General features: G+C 34.0%; 2 protein-coding genes across 4 annotated transcripts; one reads left to right on the top strand and one right to left on the bottom strand.

The window, feature by feature from the left end:
* Positions 1-232: 232 nt before the first annotated feature.
* LOC139891108 (protein SPA1-RELATED 3-like) lies at positions 233-6,188 on the top strand. Of its 3 annotated transcripts, none has more exons than XM_071874036.1 (7): positions 233-366; positions 630-1,400; positions 1,987-2,144; positions 3,099-4,005; positions 4,628-4,774; positions 4,911-5,953; positions 6,054-6,188. In XM_071874036.1, exons 2-6 carry the CDS (start codon positions 747-749, stop codon positions 5,298-5,300), a joined length of 2,256 nt encoding a protein of 751 aa, XP_071730137.1. In that variant the 5' UTR covers positions 233-366; positions 630-746; the 3' UTR covers positions 5,301-5,953; positions 6,054-6,188. The 3 variants fall into 3 exon arrangements, with proteins under 3 accessions (XP_071730137.1, XP_071730139.1, XP_071730138.1); XM_071874037.1 differs by having other exon boundaries at positions 302-356; XM_071874038.1 differs by lacking the exon at positions 6,054-6,188 and having other exon boundaries at positions 4,628-4,829; positions 4,911-5,040.
* Positions 6,189-6,787: 599 nt separating this feature from the next.
* Positions 6,788-10,762, bottom strand: LOC139891107 (beta-glucuronosyltransferase GlcAT14A-like). The gene is made up of 5 exons (XM_071874035.1): positions 10,646-10,762; positions 9,448-10,136; positions 9,066-9,141; positions 8,579-8,694; positions 6,788-7,508 (listed from the first exon to the last, which is right to left on the bottom strand). Exons 2-5 carry the CDS (start codon positions 10,043-10,045, stop codon positions 7,012-7,014), a joined length of 1,287 nt encoding a protein of 428 aa, XP_071730136.1. The 5' UTR covers positions 10,046-10,136; positions 10,646-10,762; the 3' UTR covers positions 6,788-7,011.
* Positions 10,763-17,800: the final 7,038 nt, after the last annotated feature.

Genomic DNA, 17,800 nt, shown 5'->3' with positions numbered 1-17,800 from the left:
AGGCCATGGAAGTGCCACGTATGTTGATGAAGAATGAGTGGGTTCGGATCATTGAATCTCTAGGGTTCCAAAAACAAGTAATTAAAAATCTGATTTTTTAAAAAAAAAAAAAATTCATTTTCAACAATAAACAATTGGGTATTTCAGATCATGGACTTAAAAGAAACTATAATAAGTGGCTAGAGATTTTTGTGGTGAAATTCTAATTTTATTTTATTTATTTCTATTTACTATTTATGGTAATAATAGAAAAGAAAGAGAAAAAAGTTATACCCTTTTTATGGTAACAAAAAATCAATGAAAATGGTTTGTGCTTTATGGTGTTCTTGTTTGCATACAGCTCAAGAAACCACATGGTGATTACTGGTACTGCTACTGCTACTATGTTCCTCTGTTTGATTATATCTCTGTTTGATTATGTAATATGACAGTTTGCATGATAGTTTCATATGGGATTTTGTAATTGTGATATATTTAGCTTATGATTGTATATAAAGTTTGAATCTTTCAGTACTAATTTTGTTTTAGATGGTGAAAGCATATTAATTTATGATTTTAATAATCACTTTCTCACTGCTATCAATGTTGTTTTGTACGGCTTATAAGTATTTATTTATATTTATTTTCAGGGCACAGGGGAATTGCTAAAAATTACTAAAGTTTAGAACTTTTTTCATTATGGTATGTGGAAGATTGTTTTAGGTGCTAAATTGTCATCTTTATGAAGAAATTTGTGGGTGATAATAATGGAGAATTCATCTGCGTTTGGTTATCAGATTTCTGGTAGTTCTAGGGGGTTAAATTATTCAGAGGCTTCAAATAGGAACCCGATATCGGATCATGATAAAGCTCAGTCGAATCGGGCTAACACTCAATTTGGTTACTTTCTGGAAGATGGTGGTGCGGTTATTCGACCCGTAGAACACAAAGATGTAAGCTTGAGACAATGGTTAGATGACAGTAAACGGGTCGTTGATGCATTCAAATGCTTGCACATATTTATGCAGATAGTAGACATTGTAAAGTTGGCCCATTCTCAGGGGATTGTTGTTCATAATATTCGTCCCTCTTGTTTTGTCATGTCGTTGTTAAACCGCGTGTCGTTTATAGAGTCGGCTTCTTGCTCAGATTCGGATTCGGATACAGATTTAAAGGGCTCGTGTTCACCTTTTCCACTCAGAAATGTTTCTCGTTCGGTATCTGATAGCACTTGGCTGCAATCGAGTTTGGAGAATTTGGAAGTAAGTTACATTGAGCAAGCAGAAGAAAACACACCGAAATTCCCGATGAAACGTATATTAGAAATGGAAACCGATTGGTACACGAGCCCGGAAGAGGCTGCTGGTTTACGTAGTTCTTGTGCTTCTGATGTTTATCGACTCGGGGCCCTTCTATTTGAGGTCTATTTTTAAGCATAGTTCTATTATTACTTGTGTTAATTCCTTCTCTTTATGTGAAAATGGGTTAGGTTAGCTTTATTTTCATGCCAACGGGTCGAACAGATTAAAAAGTTTACCAAAAGGAGAACGGGTCGATCTTATTGAATGGATTATACATAGCCCGTAACGTAATCAAGCTTTCTTAACCTTCTGATAAATTAATTAGGATCATTATTTATCGGACTTTTCTATTTGTTGTCTTTAAAGAATTCACACACACATGCATCAGTTGTTTAACATCGAAAATAACTACTCACTTCCTGAAAATAACAACCCTCAACCAACTTAATGTTCAACTAATCAATGCATAAATTTAATTATTAATGATAGCCAGACAATCTTTATTTGAATAAGCTAATACTCTGTCATAATTTCCATAATCATATATAATATTTACATATATTAATTATATAAGTTCCTAAAAATTAATGATAAAATTTTAGGGGGCAACCCCTGCCCATTTTCATTGATGCTAAACTTTTGTTCGTTTTGACCCATATTGCATGACCCCTTGTTTAACCTGCCTGAAATTTTATTCTGTCAACAGTTGTACTGCACATGTAGCACAACAGAAGAGAAAAATGCAACGATGTCTAACATGAGACATCGAGTCTTTCCTCCGCAGTTACTACTAAAGTGGCCCAAAGAAGCATTGTTTTGCCTGTGGTTACTTCATCCCGAGCCTGCTAGTAGACCAAATATCGAGTGAGTTCCTATAACTTGTGCAAACTCTAATATGTATTAGAATGCCAACTATTGAGATGTGTCAAAGTTTTATGTGGCCTACACAAAATAAAAAGTTCAAAAGACACCATCCAACTATGTAACCGAATTCGTTTTTTTTTAAGTTCAACTATAATTTAGAAGTACCACTCATAAATCTATTATAATATCATAGATTTCGACCTCTCTAGCCAAAGTATATTTTTGTTTATCTTATTCTATTATTTAGAGGTTAAAGGTTAATTTGTGCTTCAGTTGTCATGTATGGTGTAATTTCACGACCTGCGCAACACCTACTTGAAAAATATTTATAATATTTACACGATTCTCGAGCTATTCTAGTAAACTTTTATGTCGAACTCAAGAATTTAAAATGGTTGGTTCATAAGTCTTATCAGCCTTATCAAGCATTTGTATAAATAGTTACAAAGATACGTATCCGTAGTTTATAAGTAAGCCGTCTATCAATATTTAGTCAGTTAATAGTTAGTTAATTGGTTACTCACTTCCCATTGGTTGTTACTGTATAAATAAGGCATAAATTATGTACAATCGACTGCACAATAAGTGGGTGCTATTCGAAGCAATTTAAGAAAATAATCATGTGATAAAAGCTGAGCCAGCTCAAGTTGAACGTCAAGGTTCAACTGTTCAAGATTTAAGGTTGAGTCGAGCGTAAGCTCAAACTTGGTGACATATGTGTTGACTCATCTCGATTATACCTTTACATTTGTTGGATGACCTCTACAAAACCTGCTCCCCTGTTTCTTTTATTACAAGTTTTAGTTTTTATATTTTGACCATCAAAACTTTGAAGAAAAATGACTAAAGATAATATTTTTTCGGCTTTGACTACCCAAAAAATGTATACCAATGGTATATTTATTATTTTTGGATATTTTGGCTGAATTTTAAACAAATCTTATGTGCTATCAGTGAGGTGTTGCAAAGTGAGTTTCTTACTAAACTAAGAGACAGCTTAGATGAGCGAGTAGCAGCAATCGAATTCAACGAAAAGATCGACGAACAGGAATTGTTGCTCGAGTTTCTTTTAATGATGAAACAACGCAAACAGGAAACTGCCAAAAACTTATGTAGTATTGTTTCCGATTTGACTTCTGATTTGGAATATGCTATGAAATTGCAATCGTCCATTAACAAAAATATACAATCAACTTTAGATATTGAAGTTGAAAACATTTCTCCTGTGGACGATTCTGCGACCTCGGGATCCAGAAAACGCATCAAACCAACTATCGAATCTCGTTACACTAACTTTCATCAAGAAGAGGAAAATCAAGAAAATGCAATATTAAAAAATCCTCGTTTGATGAAAAACTTTAGGAAACTAGAATCAGCTTACTTTTTAACTAGGCGCAGGGCCTTAAAACCGAAAAGCAAATATCTTGATAAAAGCTCACCAATTATCAGCAAGAGTAAAGAATCGATTGTTCATACAGAAAAAAGTTATGTTACTGATTTTCTGTCCAAAGATCGGGTTGCGGGTAGAAAAAATCGATGGATAAGTACGTTCTTGGATGGATTATGTAAGTACTTGTCTTATAGTAAGTTGAAACTGCAGGCGCATTTAAAACAAGGTGACCTTTTGGGTTCTTCGAACCTTGTCTGTTCTCTGAGTTTTGATCGAGATGGAGAATTCTTTGCAACAGCTGGTGTAAATAAGAAGATTAAAGTTTTCGAATACGACTCGATCTTGAATGGAAATCGTGACGTTAATTACCCTGTTGTTGAAATGGCGAGTAGAGCGAAACTTAGTAGTATATGCTGGAACAGCTATATCAAAGGTCAAATTGCTTCATGTAATTTTGAAGGAACAGTAGAGGTACATTTCCAGCAGAGACTTATTTGAGTAAATTATAGCGATAGTCCTTGTAGTTTACATGAAATTACATCAACGGTCCTTTATCTCTTGCAAATTATACATATCTTTCCTAATTGATTTGTTAGTTCACGACAGTCGTCCATGTGGTTTTTATGAAATTACACCAATCATCCCCATCTTTTAAAAATTGCACTGATAGTCTCTTGCTTACCTAAAAGTGTACGTTGATGGTCCTGACTTAAAATGTGCTATAATAGGAGGGACGATTAATTAAATCAGGGACCATCAAAGTACACTTTTATAAAAGTCAGGGATTAAAGTCAGGGATTATCAGTGTAATTTTTAAAAGATAATGACGATTGGTGAAATTCATGTAAATACACGGGCTATCGGTGTGATTTTCAAAAGATAAGGACGGTTGGTGTAATTTCGTGTGAACCATAAGGCATCAGTATAATTTACTCAACTTATGTTTTTTGGACCATTTCTCGATTTGCATGTGTCATACTTATTAGTTATTAATGTGACTTGAAGTCGCAACAGTCAATTAATCGCTTTCGATATGCACATTTTTAGTTTTTTATTAATGCTTAACGTGATATATTCATTTGGAATTTTTTAGGTATGGGATGTTACTCGTAGTCGAGTGTTTACGGAAATGAAGGAGCATGAGAGGCGTGCATGGTCGGTGGACTTCTCGTCGGTGGACCCCACATTGCTAGCCAGCGGAAGCGATGACGGTTCCGTAAAACTCTGGAATATCAATCAGGCAATTCTATTCTTGCACTTGGTGGATGTCAAGCTTTCAAACTAATATGAATCAGGCAATTTTTATTATTGGATTACAACCGTTGTATAATATTATTCGGATGTATAATAACTTCTATTTCTTGTTGCTACTGCAGGGAACAAGCGTTGGTACAATTAAGACAAAAGCGAATGTTTGTTGTGTTAAGTTTCCTTCGGGCTTTAGTAACTCGCTTGCTTTCGGTTCAGCAGATCATAAAATATATTATTATGATCTTCGTAATGCGAGTAGACCCGTTTGCACTTTTATTGGACATGAAAAAACTGTTAGCTATGTTAAATTCATAGACTCGACGACTATTGTATCGTCATCTACCGATAATACGCTGAAGCTTTGGGATTTGGCTGAGTGCTCGTCGAATGTTGTTGACTCTCCACTTCAGTCGTTCACGGGACACATGAATGTGAAGGTAAATCTATTCTTGTTTTTCTGGTGTATAAACTTCTATTCTTCTTCATTAACAAAAAAGGGAAAATGTCAATTGTAAGGTGGTGCTTGTTTTGCAGTCTGAGCTACTATGGGTATGAGTTTGATAACATGGTGGAATAAATATTAGTATGGATTGGACCTAACCCATAAGATATTAAGATGGCTATGGAAGACATCTGATTTTATGGTTATCAGCCTCATTCCTTCAAGCTCATACCCGTTAAGCGCAGATTGTTGAACGATTCAACATTGTATTTGTTACGCAGATGCACTAAATGTTTAACGGTTCAGCATTCAGTACTGAACCATTCAGTTAAGAGGCTATCAAACGCACCCTAAATCTGCAAGTTTGTTGCAACCATAGGGTCAAAATTTGTAATTCACCCTTAAGCACAAAAGTTTACTCATTTATTGGGTTATATTCATTGTAGTTGGTAATTAGCTTAACTTAGTGTAATGAACCCAATTGCATGGTTGAGTGGGCTCTTATGATGATCAAAATTGGCATTATGGCCTCTCTGGACATTTCCCAAAAAAGGGAAAGTAAATTAGTTTGCTTATTGTTAGCCATATTACTAATTACTAATTATAACTTATAACAACCCTGAAATGACCAACTTGTAAAATCTTGTTTTCTATTCTTTTGTCCAGAACTTTACTGGTTTATCTGTAAGTGACGGATACATCGCTACTGGTTCAGAAACAAACGAGGTAATTAAAAATAAATCGTGTGATCTAGTACAGTTTTGTGTCTCTCATTCGTATAATATTGGTCACGTTAAAAGTTGACATTCTTTGGAACTTGCAACAGGTTTTCATTTACCATAAAGCTTTCCCTATGCCTGCTTTATCATACAAATTCAATACAGTAGATCCGATCTCTGGAGACGAAGTTGATGACTCTGAACAATTTGTGTCATCCGTTTGTTGGCGTAATCAAACTTCCAGTTTGGTTGCTGCAAATTCGATGGGAGATATCAAGATCTTAGAGATGAGTTAGAAGGTACACGTATACTTTAAGTGTAGATTTGTTTATAGAGACGAAAATTTAGGACAAGTTTTGTCCTTTTTGAATGATGCTGATCTTAATGATCATCAATTGTATTGCGAATTATTTTAGTTCGAAAAGGAAAACATGGGAATAGATCATTTATAAGTATTTCTTGTTATTATTCGGCGTTCAGATTCGTTTTGCTAACAAAATATGATAATTCTTCTGAAATTCTGACTTATTTACAAAGTAGTTACCTTTTTCATGACAATAAGATGGCTGGCAGGCTGGATACAAGCAGGGGTGGACCTATGAAGGGGCAACAGGGGTAACGGGGTCAGACGCCCCCAAAATTCAGTTTTTTTTTTTTTTTTTTTATATGTTAAAGTTCGACGTTTTGCCCTGCCCCCCTTTTTTGAAATTTTTAATGTTTTGAGCCGTCGAAAGAAATTCCCGAATACACCACTATTTACAAATATAAAGAAATGAAAAAAATTTGCAAGTTGAATAACGGGTCGAAACAGAATTTAAACGCGACAACTAAGTACGGTCCGAAACATGATGTCATACCGACAACGCACGATGAGCAAACTTATACAATAAGTGTCTGCATACATAACAAAAATGCAGTCCCAACCGAGTCAATATTGGGTTTGCAGATTGAATATACATTCAAATACTCCACAAGCAAAAATGCTACTGTATAATAAATGTATCATCAAATTACATCTCGCTCGATTACAAATCTTCCTTCTACGCCAAAAATAAAGAATATAACCTATCGACATTGATTACCATCTTTAGCTGATTTAATTAACTTGTTTATAAGTTTTCGAAGCCTTTTCGCTCCTGGTCCAGGTTTAATTTTAGTAACTTTACCAACCTTAGAACAAGACGAGTTACTTTTGCACCATCCACCCGGAGTAAAACTCCCATTCTTTCGATGTAGTAATTCACTATCAATTCTATCCAAAACAGAAGTATCTTGGTTAAATTTACGCGCAAATGCGGCCCCACTTTTTATCATTTTTGCAGTGTCGTTTAGGTTAAGCACATGTGGATGCTGTTTTGGTGGGTTGTCCCAAGAAATAAAGTGCATGTCGTGGTTAACGACTGTCGGTACGAATTCTGGAACGTTGCAGATAACAGTTTGAAAGTAACCTTCGGGTGACGAGACGAAATTTGTGTAGTACATGAGTAACGTTCGGGGTAGATTATCCCAACCCCATATGCAGTATTCGACAAATGATCGTGATAAAACCATCCAAGCTGATCCTGCAAATACCGATGTTCTTTTTATAGTTAAAAATATTACAAGCATAACATTGTGTTTTGAAATAGATCATATGTTATTTCATAAAGGGTTAAGGCTACTCAAGGGTCATATACTTTTCATTTTGTCCCGATGTAGTCCATATACCCAAAAAAATACTATTATAGTCCATAAACTTTAAAAGAATGTATCGATATAGTCCATTGACCTGATAAATAAGGTTGATCGATTTTAAACCGTTGGTCTTCAAAAAAGTATAATTTTTTTTTGTCCCGATGTAGTCCATATACCAAAAAAAAAAAAAAGTACTAAAGTAGTTCACATACTTTCAAAAAGTGTATCGATGTAGGCCATAAACTTTCAAAAGTGTATCGATGTAAACAAAAGGTGACCTGTTTAACCGGTAACAGGTTACCTTATGGACTACATCGATACACTTTTTAAAAGTTTATGGACAGTAATAGTATTTTTTTTTGGGTATAGGGACTACATCGGGACAAAATGAAAAGTATATGGCCCTTGAGTAGCCTTAACCCTTTCATAAACGTTACAGATGTTGGATTATAGACAATGTTGTAAAACTGCCAGATTAATGTCAATTACTCCTTTTTAGGAAGCGGCCTATCCGAGTTCCAAAATCCGATTAATTAATTGGTCAACGTTGGTCGATGGTTCAAAATCGAATTTAGTTGGTCAAAGTCGGATTTAGTCAGTCAAAGTCAATGTTGGTCAAAATCTTAATGAGAAATCAAACTAGAATTTTAGAGTTTTTTAACAAATGAAGATTATATTTATGTTTCTAAACACTTATGTTAACGTTTATGTTATTATTTATGGTTTTTGTATATTTACACATATAATTTTGAAATTTATTATTTAAACGTATAAAAAGCTCTATCCAATTATTCCCTAAACTCCCTTAAGTCCCGACCAAGTACTCCCCTAGTAACTATATTTGCAACCTTGAGTTTGGGTGATGGTTATAGATTTGTATTTGTAAACAAACTAATGTGAAAGTAATGAACTTTATATATAAAAATGCGTGAACTTGAAAAAATGAGGCAAAATTTACCTGTAAACAATTTAAATGCTGTTGGCAGAGGTCTATTTGGCTGCACCCAAAAGATATCTGACTTCTTGTTTTCATAAAGTCCGGGGTCAACCATCAATGGCATAGCTCTTTGATCCCTGCATATGTACAAGTAGGTTCAGATTCTAATAGTTGCAAAAATGTATGTATTTAAGTGTCTGCTATAGGTGGCAAGATGGGTGGGTTGGAAAAAGGCAACATTTTAAGATGGTTCGAAATAGCTTGGGTCGAATTGGGTGACCCACCAACATTTCTTTCTATTGATTGCGTAAAGTCCGCAGTAGCAGCGGAACCGGGGAGAGTATCAACATAGTGAATAAATCAATTTAAAACTGTTGCCATTTAAGTTAAAAAATTTATTTATAATCCCACCCAACTAACCTGTTTGCATGAAAATAAAGCCAATTAAGCCCATTTCCACATAAACAAGTTGGAATTGCCACCCCTGGTGTCAAGTTAGGGAGCCTACTCCTTCCAGCCCAATTCACTTGTGTGCTCAACGAAATTCCAATCTCGATTCAGATTACGGAACGTAGAAAGAAGATCTGCACACACATTTAAGAAATCGATTAGCTTTTTTCAGGTAGCTGACTTAAAATCAGTTTTTAAAGATGACTTTTGAACCATCATTATTGACTTTTAGCTGTAACTGGACAATTGGCAGAAAATCTGCTCTAACAAGTTAAGAGAAATTTTCTAACGACAGCTCTTAGAGCCGTCCTTAAGGTGCATTAATGTGTTGTACAAAGTGGTTAATGTTGACTTTTACATGGCGGATAATTAAAAATTACAAGTCTTTTTCGTACCTTAAAGACCGTCGTTAGAAAAATCCAAAAGTTAATAACACTTACCATCTTGAGTCACTAGAGGATAGTCCGAGGCACTAAGATTTATAAACCAATCCCAATCTTTATTTCTTTTTAGAAGAATGGCACACGCATGAAGTGTATTCGACACCATAGTGGGCCCTCTATAAGTTACCATATTTGCTTTTGTGATCATATAAACATTCCCAACTTGAGCAAACACTGGATCCTTTTCAACGCGTGATGCAAGCTCCATTCGCTCATCTGGTTCGGATTCAAGATCAAGATGAAGAACATAATAATTCCATGGATGATACAACGCTCTAAGTGTCCTCCAAAGTTTATTTAAATCCCCTTTTGATCCAGAAATCAAATACGCAAAACGAGGGATCGAAGGATGAGAAGAAGATTGTAGCAAGTTAGGAGACTTGATCTTTTCTTCGGCGAAATGCGGGATTGTTTGATTTGAGGAAACATGAGTGTTGAATAATGGGAAAAAAGAATTTATTTTGTACAAAGGAGGAAGAAAGCCCATATTGAAACAAGTTGCTAAAAGGAATAAACATACAATTAAGGTCATTGCAAGAGGAAATGCCCATTTTTTTTCTGAATTAAAGTATTTAATTTCTTTTATTTTTATCATGATCTAACTACAATTTAATGGCCACCAAGTCTCACAAGATCTTGTTCATTTATTGATTGCACCAGTCCTAATTGGAAACCAGTAAGCAGACCTAGATGAAAAACAAATACAAGAAAATTAGCTCATATTTCCATAAGTAGATTTAAATTTAATTAAAAATGTTTCCTAATGCAGAAAAAAAAACAGGATTGTGGTAAAACATCTTAAATCCTCACTAGATCAAACAAAACCCATAAGATCAGACTTGAAAATTTGAGCTAAATCACATGTTAATTTTCAATTCCTAATCTGCAACCACCATAAAAACACATACTTTTGTGTGTTTACTCAAATTAACATAAATAAATGAAAGACCATCAGCATACAGATCCATAATGAAATCAAATCACACAGATATAACTGAATGTCAATATTCACATCAAAAGATTTAAACTTGGGCAAGAAAGATCACATCTTTTAAGTTACACGATTAGAAAACAGAGTTCAAGAACAGCATACCCAGAAACAAATACTAAGAATTTAAATCAAATTAAGAAAAATTGACAAATACCCATTACAAACAAATCAAAACCCTGTACAAATTTACAATAAATTAATCACCTTGTTTGAATCTGTTGATGTATTGCAAGCATCCACGTTGTAAGAATACAGAAAATTGTAAAAGGGAATATCAGTTGATTGGCATAGAGAGAGAGAGAGAGAGAGAACAGAGTGTGTGTCGATTTGATTTTTATTTCTTTAGATTTCTTTATTTTGTTCGAATCATCATGTTACTGTTTTTTGTTGTGGGGAGATTACTTTTTGATTGTAAATAAATCCTGTATTTTTTATGTCTAAAAAATATTCTTGTTTTTAATTGAGACCAGAGTTATGGAAAATGCTGCCCTTCAATCGACACGACATCAAAAAATTAGACGGCTGTTTTGTTGTAATAAAAAAAAAAGATTTTATAATTCTAATATTCTTATTTTATTACTTAATCGAGATCGAGATCTATTTGTTTATTTTGATTTTGACAATTGGAGCTATATCGTTGAATTTTGATGAAGTGTACGATTTTTGACTAGTAATAGTACTCGTAACCGTAATACTCTATGTGAAAGCCATATAAATGTGGACACGTACCTAGGTGTGAATGTGTACTTTGATATAAATACCTTATAATAAATAAATAATAATCACATCACTATCACTATTTTTATTTATTTTTTATTTATTTTTTTATTTATTTTTTTATTTATTCTTAATTTTAATAATACGTGTATAATATATATAATATATGATATACTCCATATGATATTGTGGCATCCCCAAAAAATGTCATCATTTCTTCGTATTATTATTATATTAATTAATATTATTATTATTATTATTAATATTATTATTATTATTATTATTAATTATTATTAGTTAATTAACGGTTTAGAATAGTAACACGTGGTTATAATAATAATAAAAATGATAATAATAATAATAATTTATGCGCTATTATTTCTTCAGTTGAATCCTCGAACCGATTCTCAAACAACTGGACGTGGAGTATGGATTTCAAGGGAGCTTTTACAATAGAGGTAACTATGGCAATTAAAGAGGTAATGAACATGCATGATGTCGAGACAATGAGAAATTGGTTAGTTCCATATAAACTTGTTATCTTCATTTGGAGATAATAAATGAGGAGACTCCCGGTTTATGTTGAGTTGCATAAAAGAGGGGTCGATCTAGGTTCGGTTCGTTGTCTGACTTGTAACGATGGACTTGAATCATTGACGATGCCCTTATTTTTTTAAGCACACATTTAATTTATGAATAAAGTTTATAAATGGTAGGGTCTCGGGAATGTTAGCAATCTTAGTTTGGAAGGGGTATTCAACGAGAAAAACCAACCCATAAAGTTGCATTGGGGTTCCTCTCTGTGGCAAGCAATTGAGTGAGTTACCGGTTATGTTATATGGAAGAATGTAAATCAAAAAGTTTATAAAAACAAGTTGTAGTGCGAATCGATGGTCCTAAACGAGATTCAAATCAAAAGTTATGAGTGAATTTCTAATAGGAATCAGAATCTAAAATGGGGCTGACACCAATGGATATCAGCTCGTGTTGTTTTTTTTTACAAATGTAGTTACTTCAAAATACTTATTTGTGTACACCCTGGATATAATATAATGTCATTTTTGTTCTGTTGGTCCATTGTTTTACCCCATTTTGCATGTGTTGCGCTGTCATTTTTTAGAAAATTTCATCCCTTGATTTTACAAATGTTGTGTGGGTGGTCCATCCGTCTAAATTTCATTAAAAAGTCTGTTAATTATTGACATGTGCATTGCATGTGATGGTATTTCGTCATTTTACTCTTCATTTTCATCTTCACTATAAACGAGGGACTACCAACGCAAATTCATCTTTTTCACTAGAACAACATAATCCTAATTTGAAGGGATTATGAGTGAAGAGAAAGAAGATTATGAGTGAAGGAATAATTTGGGAAGATGATGGCAAATAGACTGCAAGTCCTTCCATACTCATCATATATAAAATAAATGAATCAAGTTTTGTTAAAAAATGACATAGACGTTGCATACAAAACAGAGTAAAATCAAGAGATCGATGGAGAAAAAAAAGTCGGAATGTGTAATTTGATTTGCTTTGTTCAGTTGATGACAATGCTCCACACTATCTCTTGTACATTTGTAAGTTTTATAATACATGGTTGCTTTTAAAAAAAATGTAAATAAAAAAAAAAAAAATAAAAAAAAAAAAATAATAATAATAATAATAATAATAATAATAATAATAATAATAATAATAATAAAGATTAGAATCGAGGAACATGAAAAAAAGATTAGGATTGAGGAACATGAAAAAAATAGTGGGGATGAACTACAATTTTACAGTATATCAAAATGTTCATATTTTAAAAGGTGAATGTAACACAAAATATACGGGGCACCAATTCAATTTAGAAAATAGATTTTTTTAAACAACGAACTTAGGAGTCACTGACGGGTGACCATCACAAGAGTTTTCATCGCCCGATCATATCCGTTCCACGTGTCATGGATGCTCCACCGAACAACTGTCGTAGGACAGGCTTTGCGTGTAATCACCTTTGGGAAACACCCACTTAACAAATGCCATAGGACAGACTCAGATAGAATTGCCATCGACAGAATTCGAACTCAAGACCTTCCGCTATCATAAACCCGAATAGCCGAGATACATTTCGGTCAATGCTTACTTGGTATTTTTGAAAAATAATAATAATGTTGAATCTTTCAATTAATCACAGTAATTGCAAAGTAAACTCCGTAGAAATATAGTGAACTCGTAGACGTGCTCGTCCTAACTCGTACGAGACACCTAATTACCAATAATCACCAAATATTATAAGTTTATTCCACTATTACTGATAACAAGATCGGGCCCGAGAATTGAAGTACTTAGAACGAGGTGATAAAAAAACTCTTAGCCCTAGCGAATAATAATATAAGTTATTTAAAAAGGTCTTTTGGGTTTTGCTATAATGCCATGGACTTTGATTTATTTTTTTCTGGATCTTAGATTGTTGTTTTTGGATTTATTGTTCTTCGTCTTTGTTGTTTCAGTTGTGTTTCCTTAGTTTTCCTATTTCTCAAATCTCCGATTGTATCTGTATATAAATAAATGGTCTCTTGAAAACCTGTGTCGCGAGCGATCGATTAAACCGCCCTTGGCCGAAAATAACGACAACTCAACTAAAACGTCAAAATATTTATTTATTTATAAGTAGAAGGAGATTGTTTGCCAAACATAATACTACTACGGAGTACTATATATATGGTGTCAACTGCTACTTTTTATTAGGATGAATGTCAATTTGAAAATAGGGCTAATCCAACTACCTTACCTTCCAACGACTCTCGGGTATCAAAAAGTTTAATGTCACCTTAGGCTTATTGTTTAATTTTATTTTTTATTTTTTATTTTTTTTTGACAAAAAACTTTAACGTTAGTGTCACCTTGATGGGAAAATAAATCATAACGAGCAATCCACAAAGCGGAAACAAACATACGTTTGACAAATACTTTCCCGACCCGTATGAAACCGTGAGGATGCTAACAAATAAATTATACCAAATGCAATTCAAATGAGCCCCAAATCAACAAACTAAAGGATAATTGAGCAAACACAAAGACACGAGTTTTTTACGTGAAAAAAACTCTCAAAATCGAGAGTAAAAAACTACGTGACCCGTAGGCCACTTAAATTCCACTATCACCAACTACACTTGGCTTTTGAAATCTTCAAAAAAATTTAAAAATTCTCAAATTTTCCAAACAATGACTCAAAAACAAGACATAAAGCCAAGTGTAATACATCCGCGAGAATTTATATCTCTCCCCCCACACTTAAGATCATGTAATGCCCTCATTTACATGAAATCAGATAAAATAAATATAAATTCGAGAGGACAATAGAGTGAATGTGAAAAACATAACCGGATGTAGAACAACATAATCGCGAAACGGAGTGACAGACGGCTCTGCACTGACGGACATTCCTCGATTGTCATCACAATAAGTAGTACTTGCAATGATTAAACAAGAACAAAATACAAAAAGAAAAATATTTTTGAATTTTTTGGTTTGTTTTCCAAATTTTTTAGGATTTTCAGATTTAAAACACACGTATTATACAAGTTTTACATTGTGCAGGTTTATTAACGAGTCTTGCACTAGACTCCACCTTCCTCTCAACTAATGCCTGGATGGTGGGTTCCCTCCTTCTTCAAACCATGGGAACCACCATTTTCAATATCATTACCGATCATACTTATCAACCAATCATCCGCGGCCTTTGACTCTCTAGTCAGTTCCCTCAACTTTTCTTTCGCTTTTTCCGATAAATTATAAATTAACCGGATTCTAACAAGCTCATCTTTCTCACTCATAACCTTCTTAACCAGCCCGAATAACCTTCTCATATACCTATCAACAACACTATCATCGGGCGGTTTAACTACGGGCTTTTCTTTAACACCCACACCCCAACACTTAGGCTTTTTACTAGTCTCAGTTTTAGCATTATCAGTTTTTACACTAGTAAGCACATTTACAAAATCAACGGGTGTGGGTGGTAGCTTAACAATAAACTTAGTCTGAAAACTTAAAGTTTAAGACTAATTTCCCAGTCCTCCAGTCAGTTAGTGCCCATACAGTTGCTAAAAATGGTCTACCTAAAACAATAGGTACAACTTTATCCGCAATCATATCAACAACCACAAAATCTGCAGGAAATTCTAGTTCACCAACTTTAATCACCAAGTTTTCAATAATACCTACGGGTCTACTAACTGACTGGTTTATCAATCTAACACCCGTAGAAGTTGGTTTAAGGTTACCTAAATTCAACGAATAAATAGAATAAGGCATAAGATTTATACTCGCACCTGAATCGGTCAAACACTTAAAAACCTCACAACCATCAATACTACCAGGCACTACGAATGGCCCATGATCACCCAACTTCGATGGCGTATCACTCTTCTTCACTATAGCAGCACATTCCGCTTCAAGAAACGTGGAGGATGCCTGCTCATGCACACCCTTCCTTGCCATCAAGTCTTTCAAAAATTTCTCGTAATTGGGCATACCTGCAAGAACATCAACTAAAGGAACATTTACATAAATATTATTAATATTATCAGACAACTTACAAACGGTTTCCTTTGGTTTCTTGGATTGGATGGCTTTCGGATATGGAATGGGCGGCTTGTAAACCTGCAACTTAGGTGAAGATATCATCTCTTCTTCCATTTCAATATTCTCAACATTATTCACACTAAACTTGGGAGACTCGGTAGTCTCAACACTTTTCACCTCCGACTCTTGATTACCCGAACTAGAAGAACTCCCCGTCATCAAACTCATAAAGTAGTTACCATACGCGGGTGTTATATCACTTACTCGAATCCAACCCTCTTCACCATTATGAGTATAAGTCAGAACAACCTCGTCGGAACCGTAACCCTCAACACCAGAAATAGCATTAACTTGCGAATAATTAGAAACATCAGGATCTTTATTCTTCACATCACTTCTATTAGTATTCGTGAGAATTGTTCGGACCGGCCCATTGTTGTTCAGATTAGTTTGCGTATTCGAAGGGAGAGCACCCGGTGGTCTCTCCGTTAGTGATTGAGCTATACGCCCTACATCCCGTTCCAGATTCTGTATCGAGGCCTGCTGACTTCTCACTTGCTATTTTGTCGAATCACTATCTTGCCTCAAAGCCGTGATGCTTTCATCTGTCTTTATTATAAAACCCCACAATAACTCCTCTAATGAAGGAACCTTATCCACAAAGGACTGATTCTGATTTTGATTAACAAACCCCGATGGTCCGTTCCTTTGATAACCCGAACTACCTCCTTGATACTGGTTATTGTATTGATTACCCAAGTAGTTCACCTGCTCTTCCATAGATGCCTGATTACAATCCTTTGTGAGATGTGATCCCTGACATAACTCACAACCAACTTTCATAGCGTGCATCTCCTTAGTCATCGATTCCATTTGTCTTTTAACAGTTGCTAGTTGTGCTCTAACCGATGTGAGTTCATCGCTAATTTCAGTACTAGCGTGTGATGACCCTGGAAATTTCTGACCAAATTTCAACTTAATCTTTAACGTTTCCGACACGATAAGCAAAGTCTATGAAGTTGAATCTCAAAATTTTGAACTGTTCAATTACCCTTCGATTGTTCTCAACGATTCGCGAACAATTATATGTAAATAGATATACATACTATAACGTGAAAACGTAACTAAGTGTTGGGTATATGATACTGTGCATTAAACTTATTTGATTGATTATCTGATTGATATATTTAACTACGGAGTTAAAAGATTATGCCAAACGATTCAAGTAAAATACATTTACTGGGTCTCTTAAGGATTATGATATTATTACGGGTCTCTGTTGAGAAGTCCATGTTGATTTGAGAAATCATTCATGATTAACGGTATTCAGAATAAATGAAAATTGTTAGAACTATATATATATATATATATATATATATATATATATATATATAAATAATTTATATTGTGTATTTAAAACGTATATATGACTATTGAATATATGTGATTTCAAAATTTGTTGATAAACGATAGTAACATTTGGTTGTTCGATTCGATAGATTTATAGAACGTTTGAGAAATTAAAATAAACGTTGACGTATAAATAAATTATATGAAATTAAATTCTAAAGCACAAACGTTAGGTGTTATGATAATATCTATTATTTAAACTATTTTAAATTATATATACATATTTTGCAATGTGATTAATTATAATGTTAACTAGATATGAAACGTTTTGATTAAACATATATACTTTATTAACGAGACGATGATTTATAGAAGTAAATGACCAAAACACTCAAATGCATAAGTTATATCTGGAGTGGTTTAGTTTATAGATAATTTAAGACTATACTTTGGCAAAAGTACGAGTCACTAAACGTAAAGTACTAGTTTTCTCAGCGTACGAAAATGCGTTCGAAAAACCAGAACCGGGACTTAAGTCGAGTGACGACGTACGACTTATCGGGACAAAAATTACAAGTCAACTATGCACATGAATTTAATATAATATATAATTAATTATATATATTATATATATTATATATATAATTAAATATTATGTCGACAAACAAGAAAACAAAAGTTTGTGAGCTGGATCAGAGGGCCATGCGATCGCATGGCATATAG

Source organism: Rutidosis leptorrhynchoides, chromosome 2 (assembly GCF_046630445.1).
Source record: "Rutidosis leptorrhynchoides isolate AG116_Rl617_1_P2 chromosome 2, CSIRO_AGI_Rlap_v1, whole genome shotgun sequence".
Taxonomy (NCBI): Eukaryota; Viridiplantae; Streptophyta; class Magnoliopsida; order Asterales; family Asteraceae; genus Rutidosis; species Rutidosis leptorrhynchoides.
This window is presented reverse-complemented; position numbering and strand designations above follow the sequence as displayed.